Below are 21,836 nucleotides of genomic sequence, written 5' to 3'. Positions count from 1 at the left end.
TGTTATATGCTTAAACGATAAAGTCCAAGGAATATGTGATTGGGAGAATGTAATCTAATGAAGTTAGATTCATGAGACCATTCTTTCGTAGACACATCCTAAACGTTCCTGATCATAGGATTGCCAATTGGGCGTTGACAGTCCGTTAAGATCAGTACGTACTATGTCTTCTCTCAGGGAGAGTGATTAGTCTCGAATCATTGGTGTGTGTGACATCAAGACAAGTACGGTAGGTGCTCAATAGAGAATGAGTTCACTGAACGCGATCAACGAAGAGTTCTCATATTCCATGTCACATGAGAACTCATGGTTGGGATAATGCAAAGTAGTCCTTTGACCTGAGGCATCATAGTTGTCTTGTGGTTAAGACCTTGATCTTTGATTATGTCAAAGTCATCCCACCAGGAGGGTGTCCACGGCATCGTTGGGGTCAAGCCGCTTAGCTATGGAGACAAGTGAATGCGCAACAAGGGATCTCTAACCTTCAAACCGTTTGAGGGAGAATACTCTCTGATATGATTTGAATCTCTGGCCAGAGTATGAATGAGATTTGGGAATGCGTTCCTAATCACATTCAAGGTAATCATATAAGCACAAGACACACATTGGATAGTAGACATGAGAAAATAAACTATCAAACCAAACAATGTGGTCAAGAGTATTAGATTAGAGAAGGACCGTATTGCATTTGTAATCCCAGACTGAATAGGTTCTCCACCTCTTCTGATTAGCTTGGGTAACCATGACATACGGCTAGGTGTCACTCATGGTTTGTGGAAGCCCTAAACGTGTGTAATCACTAAAGGGAGAATTGAAAATAGTTTCAATTCACAATCGATGTAAAATGGTTTTAATCGCCCACTACCTCGCTAAAAGGAACCTAATGGATCGTACACCGTGTAAGGTAGAGATGGACGAAATAAATGAAATGAGTAAGATTAATTGAATGGTTTAATTATTTATGGCAAGGATTAATTAATATGTTAATTAATCAAACGAATAAGTTCGTTAAAGACCACGGGATAGTTTTGGACCTTAAGGCCCAATGGGCTTCGAACGTCAAGCCCATTAACTTAAGTTGTATGACAATTTAATGAATAAAGATTCATTAAAGCCCAAAAGCCCAAAAATCCCTAAATGGCCGGCCATAAGGAATGAATTAGGGTTTTGGTTATTTAAGTCACTTAAAGAAGTGACTATATAAATGACTTTATAGCCAAATATTCATTAAGTGAAATAAGGGTTTATTTTTGGGGAAAATGGGTGAGAATTGTCTCTCCATTTTCTCTCTAAAGAGGCCAACACCTTGGAGGTGATTAGCTAGTCATCTAATCCTCCAAGGTCACTCATTCATCATCCAATCTCTCCTTGGTGTAGAGACTTAGAGGTTCTCAATTTTGGGAACTTGGAGAACCTATTCTTCCATCCAAATCCATGGATCTAAGAAGCAAGGAATGAAGGCCCTATCTCTTTGGGTGATTAGCCTTTGCTTATGCAAAGAGGAATCTACAAAGGTATTAATTTCAACTCACTTATTTTTGAGTTGATTATTGGTTCACCAATCTACTAGGCTTTGAATTTCATGGTCATGTTTTGTTTTTGAGTACATACAAGCATGATTCCGCCTTTTAATTGTTAATTGCATGCTATATGATGTTGCTCAAATGAACATGTTTTACAAAATAATCCCTTCATAATGGACCATAAAATTTAAAGTGGTTAAGGAAAACTATATTATATTAGCTATAGAAATTATCTATTCTAAAGTAGGGGGAGGGCAGGCACTATTCACGTTTGTTTTGATTTTGCTTTATTTACAACAATGCCAGCCGAATGTGGCTGGGTTGGGGGGTAATTCTCAAAAATTCAGAGGGTGATTTTGTCTTTTGAGGTCAATTCCTCCCCCCTCGATTTTGCTTTATTTACAACAAAACCGTGGGATTTGGGACTGGGTTGGAACGTAGTTATTAAAAGTTAGGAGGGTAATTTTGTCTTGTGCATTTGAGACGGATTGGGGTGGGTTTGGGTTTGCTGTCATTCAGTGCAGGTTTCGGGGATGGCAGGCCATGCCTCCGATAGAGAGAGAGACAGAGCGAGAGAGAGGGAGAGGGAGGAGTGGGGATCTCAGTGCCATTGCTGCAAATCCTCAATTTCATGAGTGGGAGAGGGGGGACAGTCAGAGAAAAGTATGGGGGTACTCCGATCTCTCTCTCTCTCTCCTCCGTTTCTCTCTCTTAATTTCCTTTTGGTTTTGGAAATCTCTGACCTTTTGGGTGAGTTTGAGATTATTGATGATGAGAAAAGTATGGAGGTCTGACCTTTTGGTTTGGGTATGCTTTCATTCCTCAATTTTCTCCATCCGAGCAATGAAAAATCGAACTGGGTTTTCAGATTATCGATGCACAGGGATTCACGGACAGAGAAGGGAGAGATAGAGAGTTGATTGAGGGAGTTGGTGAGTATGGGCTTGCACAGAGGGAAGATCAAAACAAACGTGAAAAGCGCCTGCCCTCCCTCCGAAGTGGGAAATGGCGAGCGCAGTGGACCCAATTTCATGGCAGGTTGGTTTAAAGCAATTCCAAAATTTGGGATCGTTTCGTATATTTTTAGGTTTTTCAATTTTTCTGATTCATTATATTTTATTTTTTATTGAATTCAGGTAACCATCTTCAATTTTTCGATTTGATTTAAAGGAATTTTTTAGGCAGAAAAGCTAGGGCTTTCCGGTGAGTTCTTCGGGTTATACATCCGGGTGGCTTTAATTTGTTTAAATTTGGGGCTTTTGTGATTTGGGACTTATAAATGGTTTGAAATTTACGTTTTTCAAATTTCAGTTCCCACTCATAAGTTTGTACTGCCTCATCATTAGAACTGTTTCCTTTTGCTCTTCTTCTCAAAACAAGGTCGCAGATCCACAGGCCATCAAGGTATGTCATTTAATTATATATTGTATATGTATGTATTGTATTATGCATGTGTGTGAATGTGTTTTTCTCTGTTAATCTGTATTGGTTTTCTTCTGATTTAGTTAATGGACTTTGTTTTTATTTCAGATAATTTGGTTCATGCTAAAGTTATTGAACGTACGATGGAACCAGTGATCTTTCAAAAAGGTTGGTTCTTCTATATTTTTATCCTTTTGGTCGTTTTGAATGGACTTCCTGTATTCTGAATGAAGCTACATTGAATAGCGGTTTTTCGTATACTGTATTTTCTTTTGTTAAATTAGTTCTTTTTTTTTGTTGAAAAATGTTATTTGGTTTTGCAGATCAAAGTTTTTCAGCAAGAAAATTATCTGTCAAATTAAATTTATTGTTATAATTCTACATGTTCTTGGTTTGCATTTATTTTACTTGATTGTGTTAGTGGTTGCTTTTGTTTTCACCCAGCTACCAAAACTTTGCCTACACTGTCCATCTCTGTTCTCCGTCGTCCGTTACTGTAAGTCCCTTTTTCTTTTTCGAGATTTTTCAATCATTTTATGTTTCATTTTCTGAAATCTTCATGTTTCTGTACATATATATATATATATATATATATATATATATATATATATATGTATGTGTAAATATTGTTAGATATGGGACTGTAAGCAGTAGTGGATTAGTGTCAAATTGCACTTAATTAGTGGTTGGGGTGTAAGTAATGTGCTTATGCGTACCTGTTTCTTAGTTTTAATTTAAGTTTTCTGCATTTAAAGAGTGGTTAAAGAAAAGTTTTATGTAATTGATTTTCTGCTATAATGTTTTGCATTCTTTAGTTATATAGTTCTACATGTTCTTGGTTTGCATTTATTTTACTTGATTGTATTAGTGGTTGCTTTTGTTTTCACCCAGCTACGAAAACTTTTCCTACACTGTCCTACACTGTCCATCTCTGTTCTCCGCCGTCTGTCACTGTAAGTCCTTTTTCTTTTTCGAGAATTTTCAATCCTTTTATGTTTCATCTTCTGAAATCTTCATTTTCAATGCATATGCAAATCTGTGCTGAAATTCCTCTCTAGGGATTTTCATTTGTAGTAGGATTGAATCGTTTAAATTCATCTTTATCATTGTATGAGAGTGGCCATGTTTTATTTTGTTGTCATCTTTCTTGATATCCTAATTGATTTGACTGGGTTAATATGCACTTAGTAATGCATTCTGGCAGCAGTATGCATGTTAATTCAACCGAAGAGTTAAGGTTCTATCACACAACAGGAAACTGGATTGATACCTACTACCTGGCTATCAGTAAATGCTTAATAACAAATTTATACAGATTATAAAGGTTCATGCATTCACAATCTCATTTTAAACTTGAAGGTAGTTAAGCTGAATATACTGAAAGATAGAGATGTGCGCACCGCTTTCATCATTTCAGTTATGAGAAAAATGTTTGAAAATAAAATATATTAATTTTTGGTTCTAATTATTTAATCCACATGAGAGCTATTGCCTTAAGGTCATGAGTTTTTTGTTGTAATTGGCGTTTCTTATTGGTCAACACAATACAAGCTTTACCAGAGCACTAGCTAATACTTTACTAGACTAAAGTAGAATGATTGTGTTTTCCAATTTGTCTGATTGTAATCAATCAATAATTTATTAAGCCAGTAGACTAAAGTAGAATGATTGTGTCTTCCAATTCACCAAAGCACTAGCAAACAATCAACTAAATCCCGATTTGTTTGCAGCGTGTCAGCAATGAATTAAAACATTTTATGGTGGATAATCAATTGGAAACAGCTTCAAATGGGAAGTTGGGCTGAGTTGGCACTTGATTGGGTTTTAGACTGAGAGAGTAATCTGGTACAATAGAGCCGATACTAACATCTGGTTCTGTCTAGACTCTAAATCACATCTTTAGTCGTCACATTTGAAACTTTGAATTCTTGAGTTTATATAAATTTTAATTCTCATTAGTTAATGCTTAACATTTGGCCTTTTGTTTAGAATAAAATCATTCCAATTTTTTGGTGTCTTTTTAGGTGGGATTTGGGATATGGTATACATTTGGCCTATGTGAGTGATCCCTGCTACAGGAATGGACCTCTGTTAAATTTGATTTTCCTAAGCATTTTCTTTTGTTTAATGTCAAAACTATTTATAAGTTATATTTATAAGCAAGTGTTTATATTAGGAGGTTGTATGTTGACTAAGCTTTTAAGTTAGAAGGTGGAGGTGTCTTTAAGGTTTAATACAATAGATAAGTGGGTTAGATTTCTCAACTTTTAAATTTCTCAACTTTTAAATTGAATGTACCACTGATGTGGGTTTTCGACCTTCTATTGGATTTACCACTGGGTTAAAAATTCTAAAGAAATGCATGAACTTGGTGGTTCTAATGATGTGTTCTGCTGTTCGGGTTGGGTATTGGCAATGTGGGTCAGATCCCATTTTCTGTGACACTGCAGGTTTCCGCCTTCGGGATTTGTGAAACAGGAAAAACGAATTTTGGGTGTCTGAGTCCATGGCCATAAAAACCGAATCTTTCAACAGATTTATAGACCTCTGCAGAGTTATGATTAACAGAGACTTCGTGGAGTACAGTATTTGAGTCTGGTTTTGGCTAAATGTAAACATTGTAATACATTGTTAAGGAGATACCTTGAATTTTCCCTTATCTGGACAGTACTGAAAACAGTAATGTGAAACCATCTTAGTTTACGTTCCATTGTTGGAGGAAACTCTATACAACTTTTGATTTGCCAAATAATGTGCATGCTGTGTATATGCTTTATAGTGCATATAAGCATATCAATAATTCTTGGGGATGGATGGAGGGTTGTGTGGGTATGCTAGGATGATAGCATACTTTATAAGAGTGTTAGCTTCAAAACTGAGTTGCTATGGTGCTTCTTGGATTTCAGAACATTGGCTATGCTCTATGGTACACCAGCCTATACAATGTTATACGGAATAGGACCAAAATATTTACTTTTTGAAAGCGCTAATGAGCAAGAAAACGGAAATCTGTTATTGAAATGCAAGCATGTTCAATTTAATGTTTGTTAAAAGACCTTTTTTTTAATATGGTTTCTTCGGAGTTTCTTTTTCATTCAATGATGTAAATAATTTTCATCTTAATTTGTTTGTTTAATATAGGTAAGGGTGTTGTGCGAGAAGGCCAAGGAAATATTAATGGAAGAAAGCAATGTCCAGGTGGGCCTTTATAGTTGCAAGTTTCTGTTTCATGTCTTTCTTTGTATTGTTTCGTACAGGTTTTGGACCTATAAAGATTTGGGCATGTCATGAGGTAAATGAATAACCATTTTGGGTTTTATGTGTTGCAGCCTGTAAAAAGCCCTTTAACTATCTGTGGTGATATTCATGGACAATTCCATGATCTGGCGGAGCTTTTCCGCATTGGAGGAAAGGCATTGTTCTGATTTGGGCTATTTAATTTATCGTATGTGTTCTTCAAGGTTGTTAATTGGTTGCTACCAAGGAAGAAAATATCGATAATATCGGCGATATATCGCCGATATTATCGATTTTTCGCGTAATGGATATTTAAATAGATATCCGAATGGTTTTCGTCAAAATATCTCGATATTATCGATAATATCGTGATATTTTCGATAATATCGCTATATTTTGGTTTCTCGACACTCACAACCTCGCCGGAGAATCGGAATAACTCCGAGCAAGAACGAAACCTGCAACCAAACGGAACAAGTATCCTACTTTTCGGATACGTTCGAAACTAAAATAGGAAATAGGAGGATAATCAGAAGAAAAATAAAAAATATTCACAATAAATCCGCACAGAATCGTGATTGATCGAAGTTAGCTAACTGAAATCACTCTAAAATTGGAGGATAATCAGAAGAAAAAAAAAATCGGATTTACATCTAGAACCTCAGAAATCACTTTGCTTGGGTTGGGAGACTTTCACGAATCAGACCGTCATCTGCAACCGTTCCGTCGTAGCCATCTGCAACTGCGCCGTCGTCGCCATCTGCAACTGCGCCGTCGTCTCCATCTTCTTCGTCTACAACTGCTCCGTCGTCTCCTTCGTCTCTGTTTGCAATTCCTGGTGAGTGGTGACTGGTGAGCTTTCGTTTTCACTTTGTTAATATTGAAACTGTGAAATCGAAACCCATCTCTGAAACTGAAACTAAAACCCGTCTCTGATTCCCCGAGGACATCACAAGACCCATCTCTGAAACAGTGAAACCCATCTCTGAAAGAAAGTGAAACTGAAACCCATCTCTGTCTTTTGCTTTTCTTGAAACTAATATTATATACATACCACTACCCACAATAATATATTATAATACCCATTCCACTCCCCCATAATCCATTCCAATCTGATGAAGTTGCTTTTCTGTATCTGATGAAGGCCATCCATTTATATTTTTAAAAGTTTAGGATATATTTTATATATATATAAATGTTATATAAATTATAAATTATTTAGATAATATTTTGTTTTTTTTTACTAAGCAAGCAGATTATATTCGAACTCTCCCTTTGTCAACGACGCACCTGGGCTTTATCCAACTCGCTACAGATGTGTTTGTGATTACATATTCAGCCTGTAATATTTATATGGTCGTTAAGATGTCTGCAAGGCTTGCAAACTAATATTTATTATCTAGGATAAATTTCTATATTTTAAAAAACACCAAGGTGAAAATTTTGAACCTCATACGAACTCTATGTGGTACTAAGTCACTCATGTATCTTACCATGCAATGTATAAAGTGTAAAATATTGTACTAATTCATTATATATAAATGATTATGGTGTGTTTAGACTTCTTTCATTAATTACTACATATTTTCTACACTCACAATGTTTGTCAGCTCGCTATATAATCAACTTGATAATGTTAAATCCATCATGCAATGCATTTCCTTCCAATTTTTTGTGATAAACTAATAGATAATTGACTAAATAAACATCCTGCAAATTTTCAATAAAAATTTCCAAGTTTTTCTTACAATTTCCGTGGTTTCCATGTAATTTTTATCGATATCGATATTATCCCGATATTTCCATCGATATTTCCATGTTTTCGGACTACCGATATTTCCGATATTACCGATATTTTTTTCCTTGGTTGCTACTTATTGGTGATGTTTTCTTTTTCTTATTTTGTAGTTTTCTGGTTTGTTCTGTTGGATGTTTCACTTTCCAAAAATAACATTAATTTCCTGTTGCAATTTTTTTGCAGTGCCCAGATACAAACTATTTGTTTATGGGAGATTATGTGGACCGTGGCTATTATTCAGTTGAAACAATGACTGTAAGTATTGAGTATTTTTATTTCTACTTCTTATCTTTCAATTAGTTAAGCTATAATTTTAGGGTTCTCCTTCTGGCACTAAGATAAAGGTATTTTGGAAACTCTGTGCAATGATTTGGGTTCATTATTTAGGGTTTTGATCAATGGCAAGCCCAAAAGGCCTAACTATCTGCCTCTGGAGGTATGCCAGTTCCTTTTGATTATCATATCATTCTTTCTCAGACTCTTAGTCTTATCTTTTTGGAACTCCTCTGTCTGATATCAGATTTGTGCTTCCCCATGGGGTTTCTCTTGGTGTTTTAGCTTTGTTCATTAGTTTCGCTTCAACGGTATACGAAAGCATTATCTTCAAAGCAGAGGGCATCCTTAGTTGAAAAATCAAGGCAGAAGGCTCAGGAAAGAATAAGAACTGTGACTGATATAGCTTTGCAGGTCATGAAAGGTTTAGTTTCTTTACCACATGTTGCAATAATTCTTCTTGCTCATTTGATTTACTATTGCAAGCTATGAAAAAATACCAGTATGATAATGATCTTGTGCTTGCTACATGTGGAATTTCTATAAATAAGGACTTGACTCAGGTCAAGGGCCGTGTTCTTGAGACTCCGAAGGTAAATTGTCACTTTATATATGGGCTCTGTGGAGTAGGGGGGGGGATATGCAACTTGGATATTTCAAATGAGCTCAATAGGTTGTATCGAGTGCACAAATGAGCTCAATATGGCTCATCGGTTATAGAGAATTAGAATTTGCGACTTGGATATTTCAAATGACTAACAAACAGTAATCAATTTAACTTTTCTTCCCTGTCAGTTTTCATGCTTTTTCTTTTCTTATTACTTTTAGGAGTTAATTTTTGAGATATTTTATGACTAACAAACTTGAATTTTTTGCTATTTAGTAGTGAATTTGTAGCACAGTGGAAATATGTGGAATGAGGGCGATGTCTTCTACTTGCTCATCCAAAGGTTCCAATTTTTTGCATTCTTTTGGGGTTTTTTTTTCTTAATTTTATTTATGAAATTAGATGACTAATTTTTAAATAATGAGAAATTAGTTCTTCGTTGTGAAATGTTCATTTTTCGGTGTTTCTATTAAAACAATGAAATCTTAATCTTGTACCAAATGGGCTGTAATTTCATATGTTTTAATGTAAACAGTTCACTGATTATGGTTGTAGTGGGTTGGTCTGAATTGCAGGATTATTAAGGTCTGGAAAAACTAATTATGGTTGTAGTAGGTTTGTCTGAATTGCAGGATTATTAAGGTCTGGAAAAGTTTCAGCCTGAGATGGACCAACTATCTGAGGCCAAACTTGAAGAGAGGTCTTTTATCATAATATGAGGAGAAGATATGCGGGATGAAGAGGTGAGTGAGAGAAACGGTGAGGTTTTATTTTCTGATTTGGATTGTGAAATTGAGTAATTTTCTGCTTTGTGTCTTTTGAGCAGGTGTGGGATTTAGTTTCATGCCAGGGGTTGTAATGGGTGGATTGGATGTAAAATTTTCTTTTCGAATTTCAATCCCCCCTAAATCTCTTCATTCCAGCCAAACATTTGAGGATTTGGTTTTAATTGTTTGTTTGGACTTTTGAGCTTTTGACCAATTATTTGGATGCTAGGAAAATTTACATGCTATTTGGATACTAGGAATATTCATGGAACTCAAACAAGATTGTTTCATAATTTTTTTAGAAGTGTGGAATTTCGTTTCAGATGGTATTGACTATTTTTCAAAATCCTATAATCTGATTGGAGTTCTGAATTTCCATTAAGATCAATATTAGTTGTTTTTGGTTCAAGAAATTCCAACATTCTTTGTTGGTCCTTGAAATTTTCATTAGCATGGAGTATAGTGGTTTTTGGGGCAGGTTTGCATGGAAGATGAGAAGACAATCTCTGTGTCCCTCGAAACAAGTATTTTGGGAAGCTCGATGATTTGTCTATGTTTCGCGAACAGGGTTCATTTTCTAAATGTTAATATTTAGTGTATTTACACTCAGGTGTTAAGCCATACATATATAGATGTATGCATGTTCTTTGTTTTCCCCATAATTTTCATATAATTTATGAAGAATGTATACAAACGACAATGATCGAGTGGATTATGCAAGTCTCACCATATAAACTGTAAATTCTACATGATTGTTCTCCTTCCCCCTCTCAAAACACAGTTTGGGTGGATTAACTAAGATATGTGTAGTTAATCTTTTTGTTTGTCTACAAGTCATGGTTTAGAACTTTTGATGCTTGGTGACTAACAATGTAACATATAATTAATGGGGCAGGCAGTGACATAAATTTGGGCAGGGCTTGGAGAGGCAGACCCCATATGGTGTATGCCTACACCAACATGACCAAGGTGGTTAACCCTGCCGGCTGGAGCGACGATAACCACCCTGAATGTAACGATAACCACCCTGAATGTAACAAGTTAGCAGATTATGTCATTTAAAACATGATTAAGCATTTTCATATAATTAGTTTTGAGAGTTAATAATATAATTTGAAATTGCAGCAATGTGGCCTGCGAAGAGTACAAGTGCATGGGTCCAGGTTCAAGTACATATAATGAGAAATTTGAGCAAATAACTGACTGACAAACAAGTCAAGCCTTTCATTAGCCTTGGATATATTCAGGATATGGTTGCTTCCTCCTCCAAATCCAAAAGTGTAGTTATATATATATATATATATATATATATATATATATATATATATATATATTACATATGTACACTACTAATTTTGTTAGTACTAGGGAAATAGTTGATTTTTCTACGTGCACATATACATATATAGGTTCGATTAAAAAATTCTGTCAATTGAAAATGATACTTTATGTTATCATTTACTTGGTACGTGAAGATGTTTCATTTTGAAAATAAAAGATAGACTATATACTTGGAACAAAATTCTGGAGACTGTTGAAGTGTGCCTTTGGATGCTATCTTGGTTCTTAGAGACTGTTTTGCATTGCTTCTTTCCTTACTACGTTATATGATATGGACATAATTTTGTGTTTATCATTTTGGAGGTTTTCTGGACCCTTGATTTTTTAACGTGCATTTGAGCTTTTCTGTTAAATAGCGTAGAATTGAGTACATGCTGATGGTCTCAATGAAAGAAGGTCATCATATATGGTAGAAATTGGTTTGAATTTCTGATGTCGTGTGAGTGGGTTTTAAATTTTTCAAACCACTATATTATCTTTTTAGTAAGCAATGAACATTCACAGAAGATGCAGTTTGGTTTCCTGTTGAAAATTTTAGTACTAAAAAGGTCGTACCCAGTGCACAAGGCTCCCGCTTTACGCAGGGTCTGGGAGAGGTGAATGTCGGCTAGCCTTACCCCCATTTATGGAGAGGCTGCTCCCAAGTCTCGAACCCGAGACCTACCGCTCATGGGCGAAGGCACTTGCCATTTATGTTGAAAATTTTAGTACTGATACATAAAATTTGCTAAATATCGTAACTTATTTTGGTTGTGAGTTTGTTCTGTAATTTTTTTTCCTCTGCTATTAATAGCTTACCACATGTGGTAGCAGAGTGATTGCGTTGGTAGCTTATGTATACAAGCAAATTCAGAAGACACAATGAGTTTGATATTCAAAAAAATGTCTGTTGGTTTAGTTTTTTAATCTTTAAAAATTGTCGAATCAATTTGAATATGTAATTTTATGTTTATTGTTAGGTAAATTGTTGTTTTTTTCGCTGATAAAAAGTATAGAGTTTGGCTGTGTAAATGTGTATAGTTTTATACGTTTCGTTTAGTTGACAATATGATAATGGTTGAAGTGCATTCTTTAATGAAATGTGTTTTCTTTCCTCGATTGTGAATGTCTTTTTGGTATTTTGCAGATCGAAACAAAGTGAAAGCTTTTCACTGTGAATTTTACAACCGCTGCCTTGCTGCTTTGGTAAAGTCTCAACTTTTTGATAATATCATTTAATTTGGCCTGTAATGTTAGGGTATTGAGTTGAATGCATATGCTACATGGCATAGGTCTAACATGATTAGAACTTTAATATCATGATGTGTGATACTAATTAAGCACAATATGAGTATCTGTACCAAGAAAGACATGAGCATCTATCTGTTCCTATTGAGTCAAGTAAGGCATTGTATGCATAAGCACAAGTCATGACTAATTAATGTCCTATTGTTGGTGCAAGATGTTAGAAAATATTATTATTTAGATTTATTTTAATGTTTGGTATTTTGGGCTTAGCCCGTTAGTATTAGGGTTTCGTTTCCTTGCCTATTAGGGTTAGGTTAGTTTTCTATATATATGGTACTTTGTAACTCTATAGAATAATCAAGTCAGTCACAATGTAGTCTCTAGGGTTTTTGTAGCCGTCTTGGCATTCTCAATTTGTTCAATAAAATTCCTATTATTTTGTAGTCTTGTTTGTTCCGCACTCTGATATTCAACTTGGTATCAGAGCAGGTTTGATCTTTCGGGATTTAATCTGCTTGTTTGATATTCATTTGTCTATCGCCATCTGAATACGCACGTTGAATCTGCATCTCCCACCAGCATCGACACCACCTGCATATGCACCGCACAATCTCATCAGCACCCTATCCGTTTTCTGCACCCTTCAGCAGTCGCACTGTATCCGCACCAACTCGGTCTGCAATTTGGAATGGAATTGCTGCATTGTTTTACGTGATCAGGAGAACACCCCATGTAAAAAAAAGAAAGGAAAAGCAAAGCAAAGAAAAGGAAAAAACAAGAGAAAAAAGAGGAAAAAGTTTTTGAAAAAATTGTTTGAGGTTTAGGCTCATGCAGGCAAAGGCAAATAAAAAATAAAAAATTTGGTTGGATTTTTTGTTTGTTTGTTCGGAAATTGGCATCGGCATTGGCATCGGCATCAGCATCGGTATCGACATCAATCGGCATCGGCATTGGCATTGGAATCTGGAGTCTTGCATCCACATCTACTTTGGCAAACCCATGTCGTGTACCGCCATGAGTTTGACGGGGGATGTTGGAAAATATTATTATTTAGATTTATTTTAATGTTTGGTATTTTGGGCTTAGCCCGTTAGTATTAGGGTTTCGTTTCCTTGCCTATTAGGGTTAGGTTAGTTTTCTATATATATGGTACTTTGTAACTCTATAGAATAATCAAGTCAGTCACAATGTAGTCTCTAGGGTTTTTGTAGCCGTCTTGGCATTCTCAATTTGTTCAATAAAATTCCTATTATTTTGTAGTCTTGTTTGTTCCGCACTCTGATATTCAACTCAAGATACCATTTTTAGACCTTATATCATTTGGAGCTTTAGTTATATAACAAGTTGGTGCACTGAGTTGAATAAATGGTTGATAGGTTTGGTTTCATATTTATTGGAAAAGGAAAAATGGAGACATGGGAACACAATTATATATAGCATTGCTTATTTTTCTTGAAAGTCAAAGATGTGCCGATGGTGTTGAGGAGAATACCTAATTTAGTTTGACTGTTCTCATTTCTTTGAGTTTTGTAATTGCATTTTTAAAGCCAACATAGTTATCTAAGTTTGTTAGAATTTATGGTATTTTTTTAACAAGTTTTAAAAGATCCTGGTCATTCCGGTTAATTAAAGGTTTAAGATATCCACATTCATTTAACACATGAAAATTAAGCATTTTCATAATTAAAGTTTTAAATTATCATCATTCTGTTCAAATGCACCATTTCCTTTTTGTTTCCCTTCTCTCATCTTGCAAGCACTCATGGTGTCCATTTCCTTTTAATTTTGGTTAATGCAGGTTTTGAAATTTGTGATGATCATTTTCATATTTCTATAAATTTTGAGAGAAAAAAGCATGTGAAAAAGCACATTAGTCTCTAGGTATAAAACACATTAGTCTAATTATGGCTAGGATAAAAAACCATGTGATAAACTGTGGCTTGGTTACACTGCAATTTCAATTTGGGATTTGAATTTATTTACAAAATTACGATCCTTTTTAAAATTTAGAAAAGAGCATGATAAAAGACCAATTTTCTTTACAAGAACTTGAATAAAAAGTAGGCCATGAGTGAAAACCAACCAGCAAAGATTATGGTGATTCACTAATTTAAACATAAACCAGCTTTGAGAGTTATGCTCACCCATTGTCGGTTTTCCTTGCGAGCATATTTCCTACCCAAAGTTTCCCAAACTATGTTCTCAAACCGCTGCATCGGCATATCTTTCCAACTTCTAATGGTCTTTGGTGCTAGAACATCTTCTAACTCATTCTACAAAAATTGATTCATAAGTAAAGACACCTAAAAGCAAGTAAACAGTTTAATTGAGGCAATTTAGAAGTAGAACCAAATAAGCCACTCCAACTTTCGCATACCCTTCAGCGTGATTTAATATCAGAAACTGTCTCCTGAATTCAAGTTTGCCTAGAGCTTCTAATTGTGCGCTCCCATCGTGTCTTTCTTGGTCTACAACCAAGGACCGATTAGTGAGTGCTTCAAAAAAAGATAGTTATCACAAACAAACAGTTGATCAAGATGATGTTTTTTGTGATTTGGGTTTATAGTGCTTCTAAATGCTGTTTTAATTGAGTTTTCTGTGTTTGCTCGATTCATTGTTGTGGATGCTTGATACGTTTTTTTTTCTTTCTTTCAGTTAGGAAATGGTGCCTTTCAGAGTTTGTCATTTTTGGTTGGGGTTTTTTCAAGCTGCTGTGTTAAAAAAGGTATATTATGTGTTTTTTTTTCCCTTCCTTTTGTTTGCTGTTGAGACTTTTTTTTTTTTTTTTTGGCTTTATTCTTGCTGGTTTGGGATGGTTTTTGCATCGTATTTTTTATATGAGTTTGTTGTCCCTACTCATGACTCTGCTCTTTTCCAAGCAACCTACCACACTGTATATCTGTATCTGAATTTGATTTGTTTATATAGTTTATATTTTCTTTGTGAGGAGATTTCTGTTTGCTGAATAAATGCTCAAGTAATTGGATCTTCAGGCTTAATTTAATTTTGGTTGGTTTTCATCATAATTCTTTTTGCTGCACTTGGTTTCTTAGCAACTTGGTGGAGGAATGATGTTTGAAAAAATTGCTTGGTGGAAAAGAACCATATAAGATGAAGGTTGAAGAAAGGGTGGCGTTTTCACATATAAGTCATTGACAATGTTACACTTCAAAGAAAAATAATTCGAACTAAATACTTCAAGAAAAACCCCAGTTGACTTTGTAATGAGAGAAGGGCACCAAAATCAATTTGAGCATAGCAAGTGGACAGACGAGGCTCTTGAAGTATTTTTGTATAAAAATTATAGTTGTTGGGATTTTTGCTAATTTACTGGAAAGAGGGAGTCATTAGGTGAGTGAGCTTATGGTTTATAGAGAAGAATGAAGCTTGCCTTCTTTCTTGCTTTGATAGTTTGTATGATTGTTATATGTAGGAAGGAACTAATGGAAGGAAGATTCATATTTGAGTTTGTATGTGGATACATACATTAAAAGTGGTATGGTAATTGGATTGGGGTCTGGCCAAGCTTTTGGTATGGCCATACAGTATATAGGTCTGCAACTTGGTGCTGGTGCTTTGAAAGATATAGTCGGGATATGTACATTAAAAATAGTGTCTTTATGCTGTTAACGGTCCGTTTGGTTGAACGCTATTATGTGATATGCTCTCTCTGTTTGTAAAGCAAAATAAACAGGTTGGAGTATCTTCTAATGAGCTGCTCCAATCTATAAATGGGCTCCTGCAGTTTTTTTAATTACTCTGTTATTTCCATTAGTTATAGGTATCTGACTTTCTGTTTAATTTCTATATATGTCGTTCCAATGGAATCAAGTGCCAAAATTAGAATAAACATCCTTTGGTCAAGTTGGACTTTTTTCCATATAATATTTGGTTCAGGGATCCCTTATACAAACATTATCTTCTTATGTATTTCAATCAAACTTGACCCTCATGGTTTAATAAGTGTGAAAACTGTCTTAACTATACAATTGGAGCGTTATAGTTTTAGTTAGTTTATTGAATCTGTTTGTTAGCGGTTTGAATTCTCACTCTGAATCTCACTCATTTTTTGTAGTTTAGATTGGACTCTCATTACAGCATTGTAATCTGCTCTTGCTGCTGCATTTTGAATAAACACTTTGGTATGTCACTTGAACTTAAATGCATTCTTTTCCCATTCTTTCTGTTTGAGGCACCACAACTTTATGATTTTATGATTGATTGTTTGGTTTGATCTCCTTATGTTATTCGTTTAGCGTCCATAATGGCTGCCTTTGTTACATTTATGATTTATGTTTTTTGCTATACTGTCGAAGATGTCCGGTCCCAGAAAAAGTGAACCCCATGGTCTCCGTGATCGAATGCTGCACACCATGCTGCATATTTTTTTGTTTGAACATCTATGGTTGACGACTTGCCTGCTCAAACACCACTTTTTCTGTGTTTTGCTAACTGCTAAGTGAGGTATGTAGGTTGCAGAGCATATATTTTGCCGTCTTAATTGCAGGAGAAAAATATGTGTAAACTCCAGCTTGCTTCTGTTTCTTCAGTTTCATATGGAACAGACCTGGTTTTTTGCCTTTGAACAGTTGTGGTTCCAAAATTAGCTACTTGAACAAGTCTTCAACACTTTTGTTTTAAATTACCTGTTGAACTAGCTGCTTACACTGCAGGACACATATTATATGTGTGAACTAAATGTTATTTTTTGAAAACCATCTCTTCCTAATCAAACACGTACAATTTCTTCCCACTCATTGTGCAATGTGTTTATATGCCAACTCACTTAAATGTATATAAAAGCAAAACCGCTTCTTACTGGCCTCATTCGCTCATGTATCCCTTTGTTTGTTCGTAATTGTGTTGAATTTATTCAGGTTAAGTGTGTATAAAAGCAAAACCGCTTCTTATCGACCTCATTCACTCCTGTGTCTCTGTTCATTCATGATTGTGTTGAACTTATTTAGGTTAAATGTGTCTTATTCATGCAGTTACGCTTGAAACAGTGGGTCTCGCTGCAACGCGCGAGACTTATTTTCTGCCTATGGTCTGATTGACGTTGGGTTTACTCGAGTTTACAGGTTTATGTGTGCAGCAAGCAAAATCCTTTCATTCATATGAGCTTCTTGGGCCTCTTTTACCTTCACAGCTTACCTACCTGGGTCAGTAATCTTAAATTGATTCCTTCTAGCTTATTTCCGTTTGCAGCTTTTCTTTTGGCTCCAGAATACCATATGGAGACATATCATCTTTCTCTTCTCTCTCTGTCTCTGTCTTTCTCTCTTTATGAGCGCTGTCTTTCTTTCTTTAGTTGCGCACCATCAGGGACCGTAGTTACATCTTATCTTTTTGCTATATTTCTTTTACCTTTGAGTATTATGAGGATGGGATTTTAGACTCATCAACAACAAAAAAAATTGCTTTCATTTTATAGGAGTGAAAGATTTGATTTTTCATGCACTTATCTTTTAATTTTATTTGTTTATTTAGTTTTCCCAATATTTTGGGTGAAATTCTACCCCATGCATTTGGGTTTTAGTCTTTTCTAGGCCAGTTGCTAGAAAAAAAAGGCGTTTTAGAGAGAGAGATGACGGCTTGAAAAATTTAGTATCTTGAAGTGATAAAGCAAAGAGATTTCCAAAGCTAATCAAATTGTTATCGTCAACTTGCTCTCTTTGGATTAATTGATGTTATAATGCATTTTGAAGCTTAAATTATAGATTCCTTTTCTGTAGCAAACCTTGATTTATCAGTGTATAGAAAAAAATATCAATTCATTTCAGTTTAAATATTTCTGATAAGTTAGAGATGGTTTTATTAGTTTCAAATTATATACTACTGAAAAGTTTGACATCTGCTAAGCACGTTGAGCGTTTGTAAATTAGCCAAATTATAGGGTCATGTGCAGGTGTTCTGTTTAAAACTTCTCTTTTTCATGAGTTTTTATAAAGCTTTGTGACTTTTTTTTTGTATCTGTTGATTTCTAAATTACTATAATTAAGAACAAGATTAGTGAATTTATAATTTGCTGCTTAACTTAACACGATCCTTGAATAAAATTTGAGTCTTGGTTAAACTTAGGTCATATTTTTAAGAATCGTAAAAACTAAGGAAATTTTTTGGGTATCTCCTATTAAACTTTTGTTGGCAAATTGGTCTTTGCTAATCAATGTTATTTTTGGGTGCTAACTGTTTTGGTCTTTATAAATTTTGGTAGCGGTGATTTCTTCTACACTTATGATGTGACAACGTTGTGTAATGATTGTAGGTTTTTGAAAATTTTGAGCTTCACAAACTGTGGAAAAAGAAACAAGTTTTGCTGAAATCAATTTAAAGGCACAATAACAAATGTATAAAAAAAATCTATTGGATGATGTAATCTGGTTTGGATTTGTAAATTATGCTTTTCAATGTGGATTAATTGTTTAAGTAATTTTAGATTATGCTGATTGTCTGTTTTCTCTTCTACTTATGTTGTGTTTTCCAGCTATTTTTCTGTAATTGCCTTTTGTTTATATTATAGGACAGGTTTGTAATTCTTATTTTGATAATTTTTTCTCCTTTCTCTCTTTTTGATACTTTGCATGTGTATTCACTTGGAAAAAAATACTTCAGTCTAAATGGTATTAATGCTGAAGGATATATTTTCTTTTGGAGCCATAAAATCTACAATAGATTTCCAAGAATACAATGAGGTTGCTGGCGTTTCAGCGCTTGACTTTGGTTACACAAATAACACTGCAGGGTACCATACAAAAGTTTTTTTCCTTCCCTTTTGCCACTTTTTTGGGATATTAGTTACAAAATCTGTTTAGAGCATAGATGTGAAATTTACAGGACGGGTTAGTAAGTTAATTAGTTAATTTGATTCTCAATGGATATGAGTTATTGCGATTTGCAGAGATAGACTAAAGACTTAAAGAAAACAATGTTTGTTTTGAGTACTTCTCACGTCATTGAGGCACAAATGTTGTTCCTGCATTAATTATTTTTTTTATATCGAAATTGAATAAATTTAATTTTCCTTGATATCCAAATGTATTAAAGTAATTTTGATTGAAGTTTGTTTATGTCTATTTTCCAAGATTCATTTTTTGGTTACCAGATATCTCACTTTGTTTATGGTTTGCTTTTTTTTAGTTAATTGAAACAGAGGCTTTTTATTCTTTGTGTTTTCAGGACTTCATTCACTCTTTACAAGTCAACCCTGCAATTAGACCTGTAAACGGATCGGGTTTATTGGGTTTGGGTCGGGTTCAACCTAACCCGTTAAGTCAACCCTGCAATTTGATCCTTTTTTTTTTGTGTGAAATTATAATGGAATTGCAAGTCAAGTATATCTTAAGATTCTTGGTTGCATACCCACCTTCCCACAACTATTAGTCTCTTGATTGGATGGATTTTTATAATTTATTGGATCTACGGTTACAATGCTTTTTATAATTTCCTAGATCTATCTTTTTTGTTCGTTCATGATTATGTTGAATGTTTTTCGGATTAAATATGTCTTATTCATGTAATTAAGGCTGGTGCATTCAACTCCCGGGGCATCGCGCGGGCTTATTACTAGTCATGCACTATAGTCAATAGCATTGATCTAAGTTTTGTTTGATAGGGAACATGATTTGTGTAAATGGTTAACCGTTTATAACCGCAGATAATACCCATAACTGTCTATTTAAATTTCGTGGATAAACGGTTATACCCATAACCGTTTATTTATCTAAACAGTTACCTATAATTGTAACTGTGAAATTTAAATGGGCGGATGGTTATAACCAAGGAAGAAAATATCGGTAATATCGGAAATATCGGTAGTCCGAAAACACGGAAATATCGATGGAAATATCGGGATAATATCGATATCGATAAAAATTACATGGAAACCACGGAAATTGTAAGAAAAACTTGGAAATTTTTATTGAAACTTTGCAGGATGTTTATTTAGTCAATTATCTATTAGTTTATCACAAAAAATTGGAAGGAAATGCATTGCATGATGGATTTAACATTATCAAGTTGATTATATAGCGAGCTGACAAACATTGTGAGTGTAGAAAATATGTAGTAATTAATGAAAGAAGTCTAAACACACCATAATCATTTATATATAATGAATTAGTACAATATTTTACACTTTATACATTGCATTTTTGGTTCTTCTCTGACAAAATTTGGTCTTCACGTGGAGAAGAAGATAAAGTAAGCAGATTTTTTGGTTCTTCTCTGACAGAATATTTGGTTCTTCTGAGCAAAGTCACTTCCAATTCTTTCATACAAAACTGTGTGCCACACACACACATCCTCAAAGTTTTTTTCTTTTTCTCTCGGATAACACACACACACACATAACCATACACACACACACACACACACACACAAAATCATGGTTTTATACAAAACCATGTGCCAAAACTCTCTCGGATAACACACACACACACATAACCATACACACACACACACACATAACCATACACGTGAACACACACACACACAAAACCATGGTTTTATACAAAACCATGTGTCAAACCGTGTGCCACAAACACACACACACACACACACCCTCAATGTATTTTTTTCTTTCTCTCGGATAACACACACACACTTCTCCCTCATTCCACACACACACACACGCACACACCCTCCATCTACAGAGATCGGAGATCTCTCTTCTCCCAAACACACACACACACACACAGAGATCGGAGATCTCTCTTCTCCATTCTCCGATCTCTCTTCTCCCTTCTCCGATCTCTCTTCTCCCAAACACCCACATACAAAGAGAGATCTCCGATCTCTCTTCTCCCAAACACACACACACACACAGAGATCTCTCGATCTCTCTTCTCCCTTCGCCGTTGATCGTGGCTCTGGCGAAGTCGGAGTTGGCTCAGTCGTCTCTGGCGGTGCGCCGCTGAGCAAGGATCACGTTCAGTCATCTGGTTCGTCTTCGTCTTCGTCAGGTGAGATTCCATTGAAACCCTAAACCCTAAACCGACTTCACATATGTTGAATCGTTTATGCATGCGTGAAATCTGAAGTTTATATGTGAAATTGATGTTAAAATTCGTGTTTTTGCAAGGTTTTTAGGACGAAATCGGCCCGGGAATAGGCACACCGTCTCCGGCGTTCTTCTCCGACGTCGCCTCGGAGTCCGATTGCACCAAACTCAAAAAAATTTCGCCGATATTTCCAAAATATCGCGATATTATCGATATTATCGATAATATCGCGATATTTGGCCGAAAACCATTCGGATACCACTTAGAATATCCATCACCCGAAAAACCGATAATATCGGCGATATTACGCCGATATTATCGGCATTTTCTTCCATGGTTATAACCAATGGGCATTTGCCCATCCATAATCTCGATTAGACAGTTCACACAGCTCCTGCAACAGGAAATGATGTCTTCAACAAGGTCAGAGGAATTTGCCGCACATCTCCGAAAACGTCGCTTAAAACGGAACTTGCAGTGGTTTCCCATGTGAGGATGAAGAGGAAGGCTCCGTTTGTGAGCTTTAGCCAACGACGATGCCTGAATCCCCTGATTCCGTCGTTCTCTGCTACTCCATCATTGTCGTCGATACGTTCATCACAAGCACAAGAGCCAACTTCTCCAACGCACATGGGCGCA

At 35.3% G+C, this 21,836-nt stretch overlaps 1 protein-coding gene and 1 long non-coding RNA gene across 2 annotated transcripts; both read left to right on the top strand.

The window, feature by feature from the left end:
• The first annotated feature begins 2,150 nt into the window (after window positions 1-2,150).
• LOC103422046 (serine/threonine-protein phosphatase PP2A-2 catalytic subunit-like) lies at window positions 2,151-16,338 on the top strand. Its single transcript, XM_070822335.1, has 15 exons — window positions 2,151-2,561; window positions 2,835-2,927; window positions 3,054-3,113; window positions 3,367-3,441; window positions 3,837-3,898; window positions 6,087-6,143; window positions 6,275-6,358; window positions 8,164-8,235; window positions 8,368-8,416; window positions 8,501-8,846; window positions 9,137-9,203; window positions 9,416-9,603; window positions 12,095-12,153; window positions 14,851-14,920; window positions 16,271-16,338. The coding sequence occupies exons 3-9, from the start codon at window positions 3,089-3,091 to the stop codon at window positions 8,398-8,400; spliced, it is 408 nt and encodes a 135-aa protein (XP_070678436.1). The 5' UTR covers window positions 2,151-2,561; window positions 2,835-2,927; window positions 3,054-3,088; the 3' UTR covers window positions 8,401-8,416; window positions 8,501-8,846; window positions 9,137-9,203; window positions 9,416-9,603; window positions 12,095-12,153; window positions 14,851-14,920; window positions 16,271-16,338.
• Window positions 16,339-20,790: 4,452 nt separating this feature from the next.
• Window positions 20,791-21,531, top strand: LOC114823371 (uncharacterized). Its single transcript, XR_003771453.2, has 2 exons — window positions 20,791-21,158; window positions 21,278-21,531. It is a non-coding gene; the product is annotated as an uncharacterized lncRNA (long non-coding RNA).
• The last annotated feature ends 305 nt before the right edge of the window (window positions 21,532-21,836 follow it).

Source organism: Malus domestica, chromosome 01 (assembly GCF_042453785.1).
Source record: "Malus domestica chromosome 01, GDT2T_hap1".
NCBI classification, from domain to species: domain Eukaryota; kingdom Viridiplantae; phylum Streptophyta; class Magnoliopsida; order Rosales; family Rosaceae; genus Malus; species Malus domestica.
Note: the sequence above shows the minus strand (reverse complement) of the source record. Positions and strands in the feature narration are given on the sequence as shown.

Excerpts from the sequence above, each read along its gene's own strand:
- LOC103422046 (XM_070822335.1), top strand. The coding sequence starts at position 3,089 with ATGGAACCAGTGATCTTTCAAAAAG. Across the intron at positions 3,114-3,366 it reads ACCAGTGATCTTTCAAAAAG|TGGTTGCTTTTGTTTTCACC; the intron begins GTTGGTTCTTCT and ends TGATTGTGTTAG. Across the intron at positions 3,442-3,836 it reads GTTCTCCGTCGTCCGTTACT|CTACGAAAACTTTTCCTACA; the intron begins GTAAGTCCCTTT and ends GTTTTCACCCAG.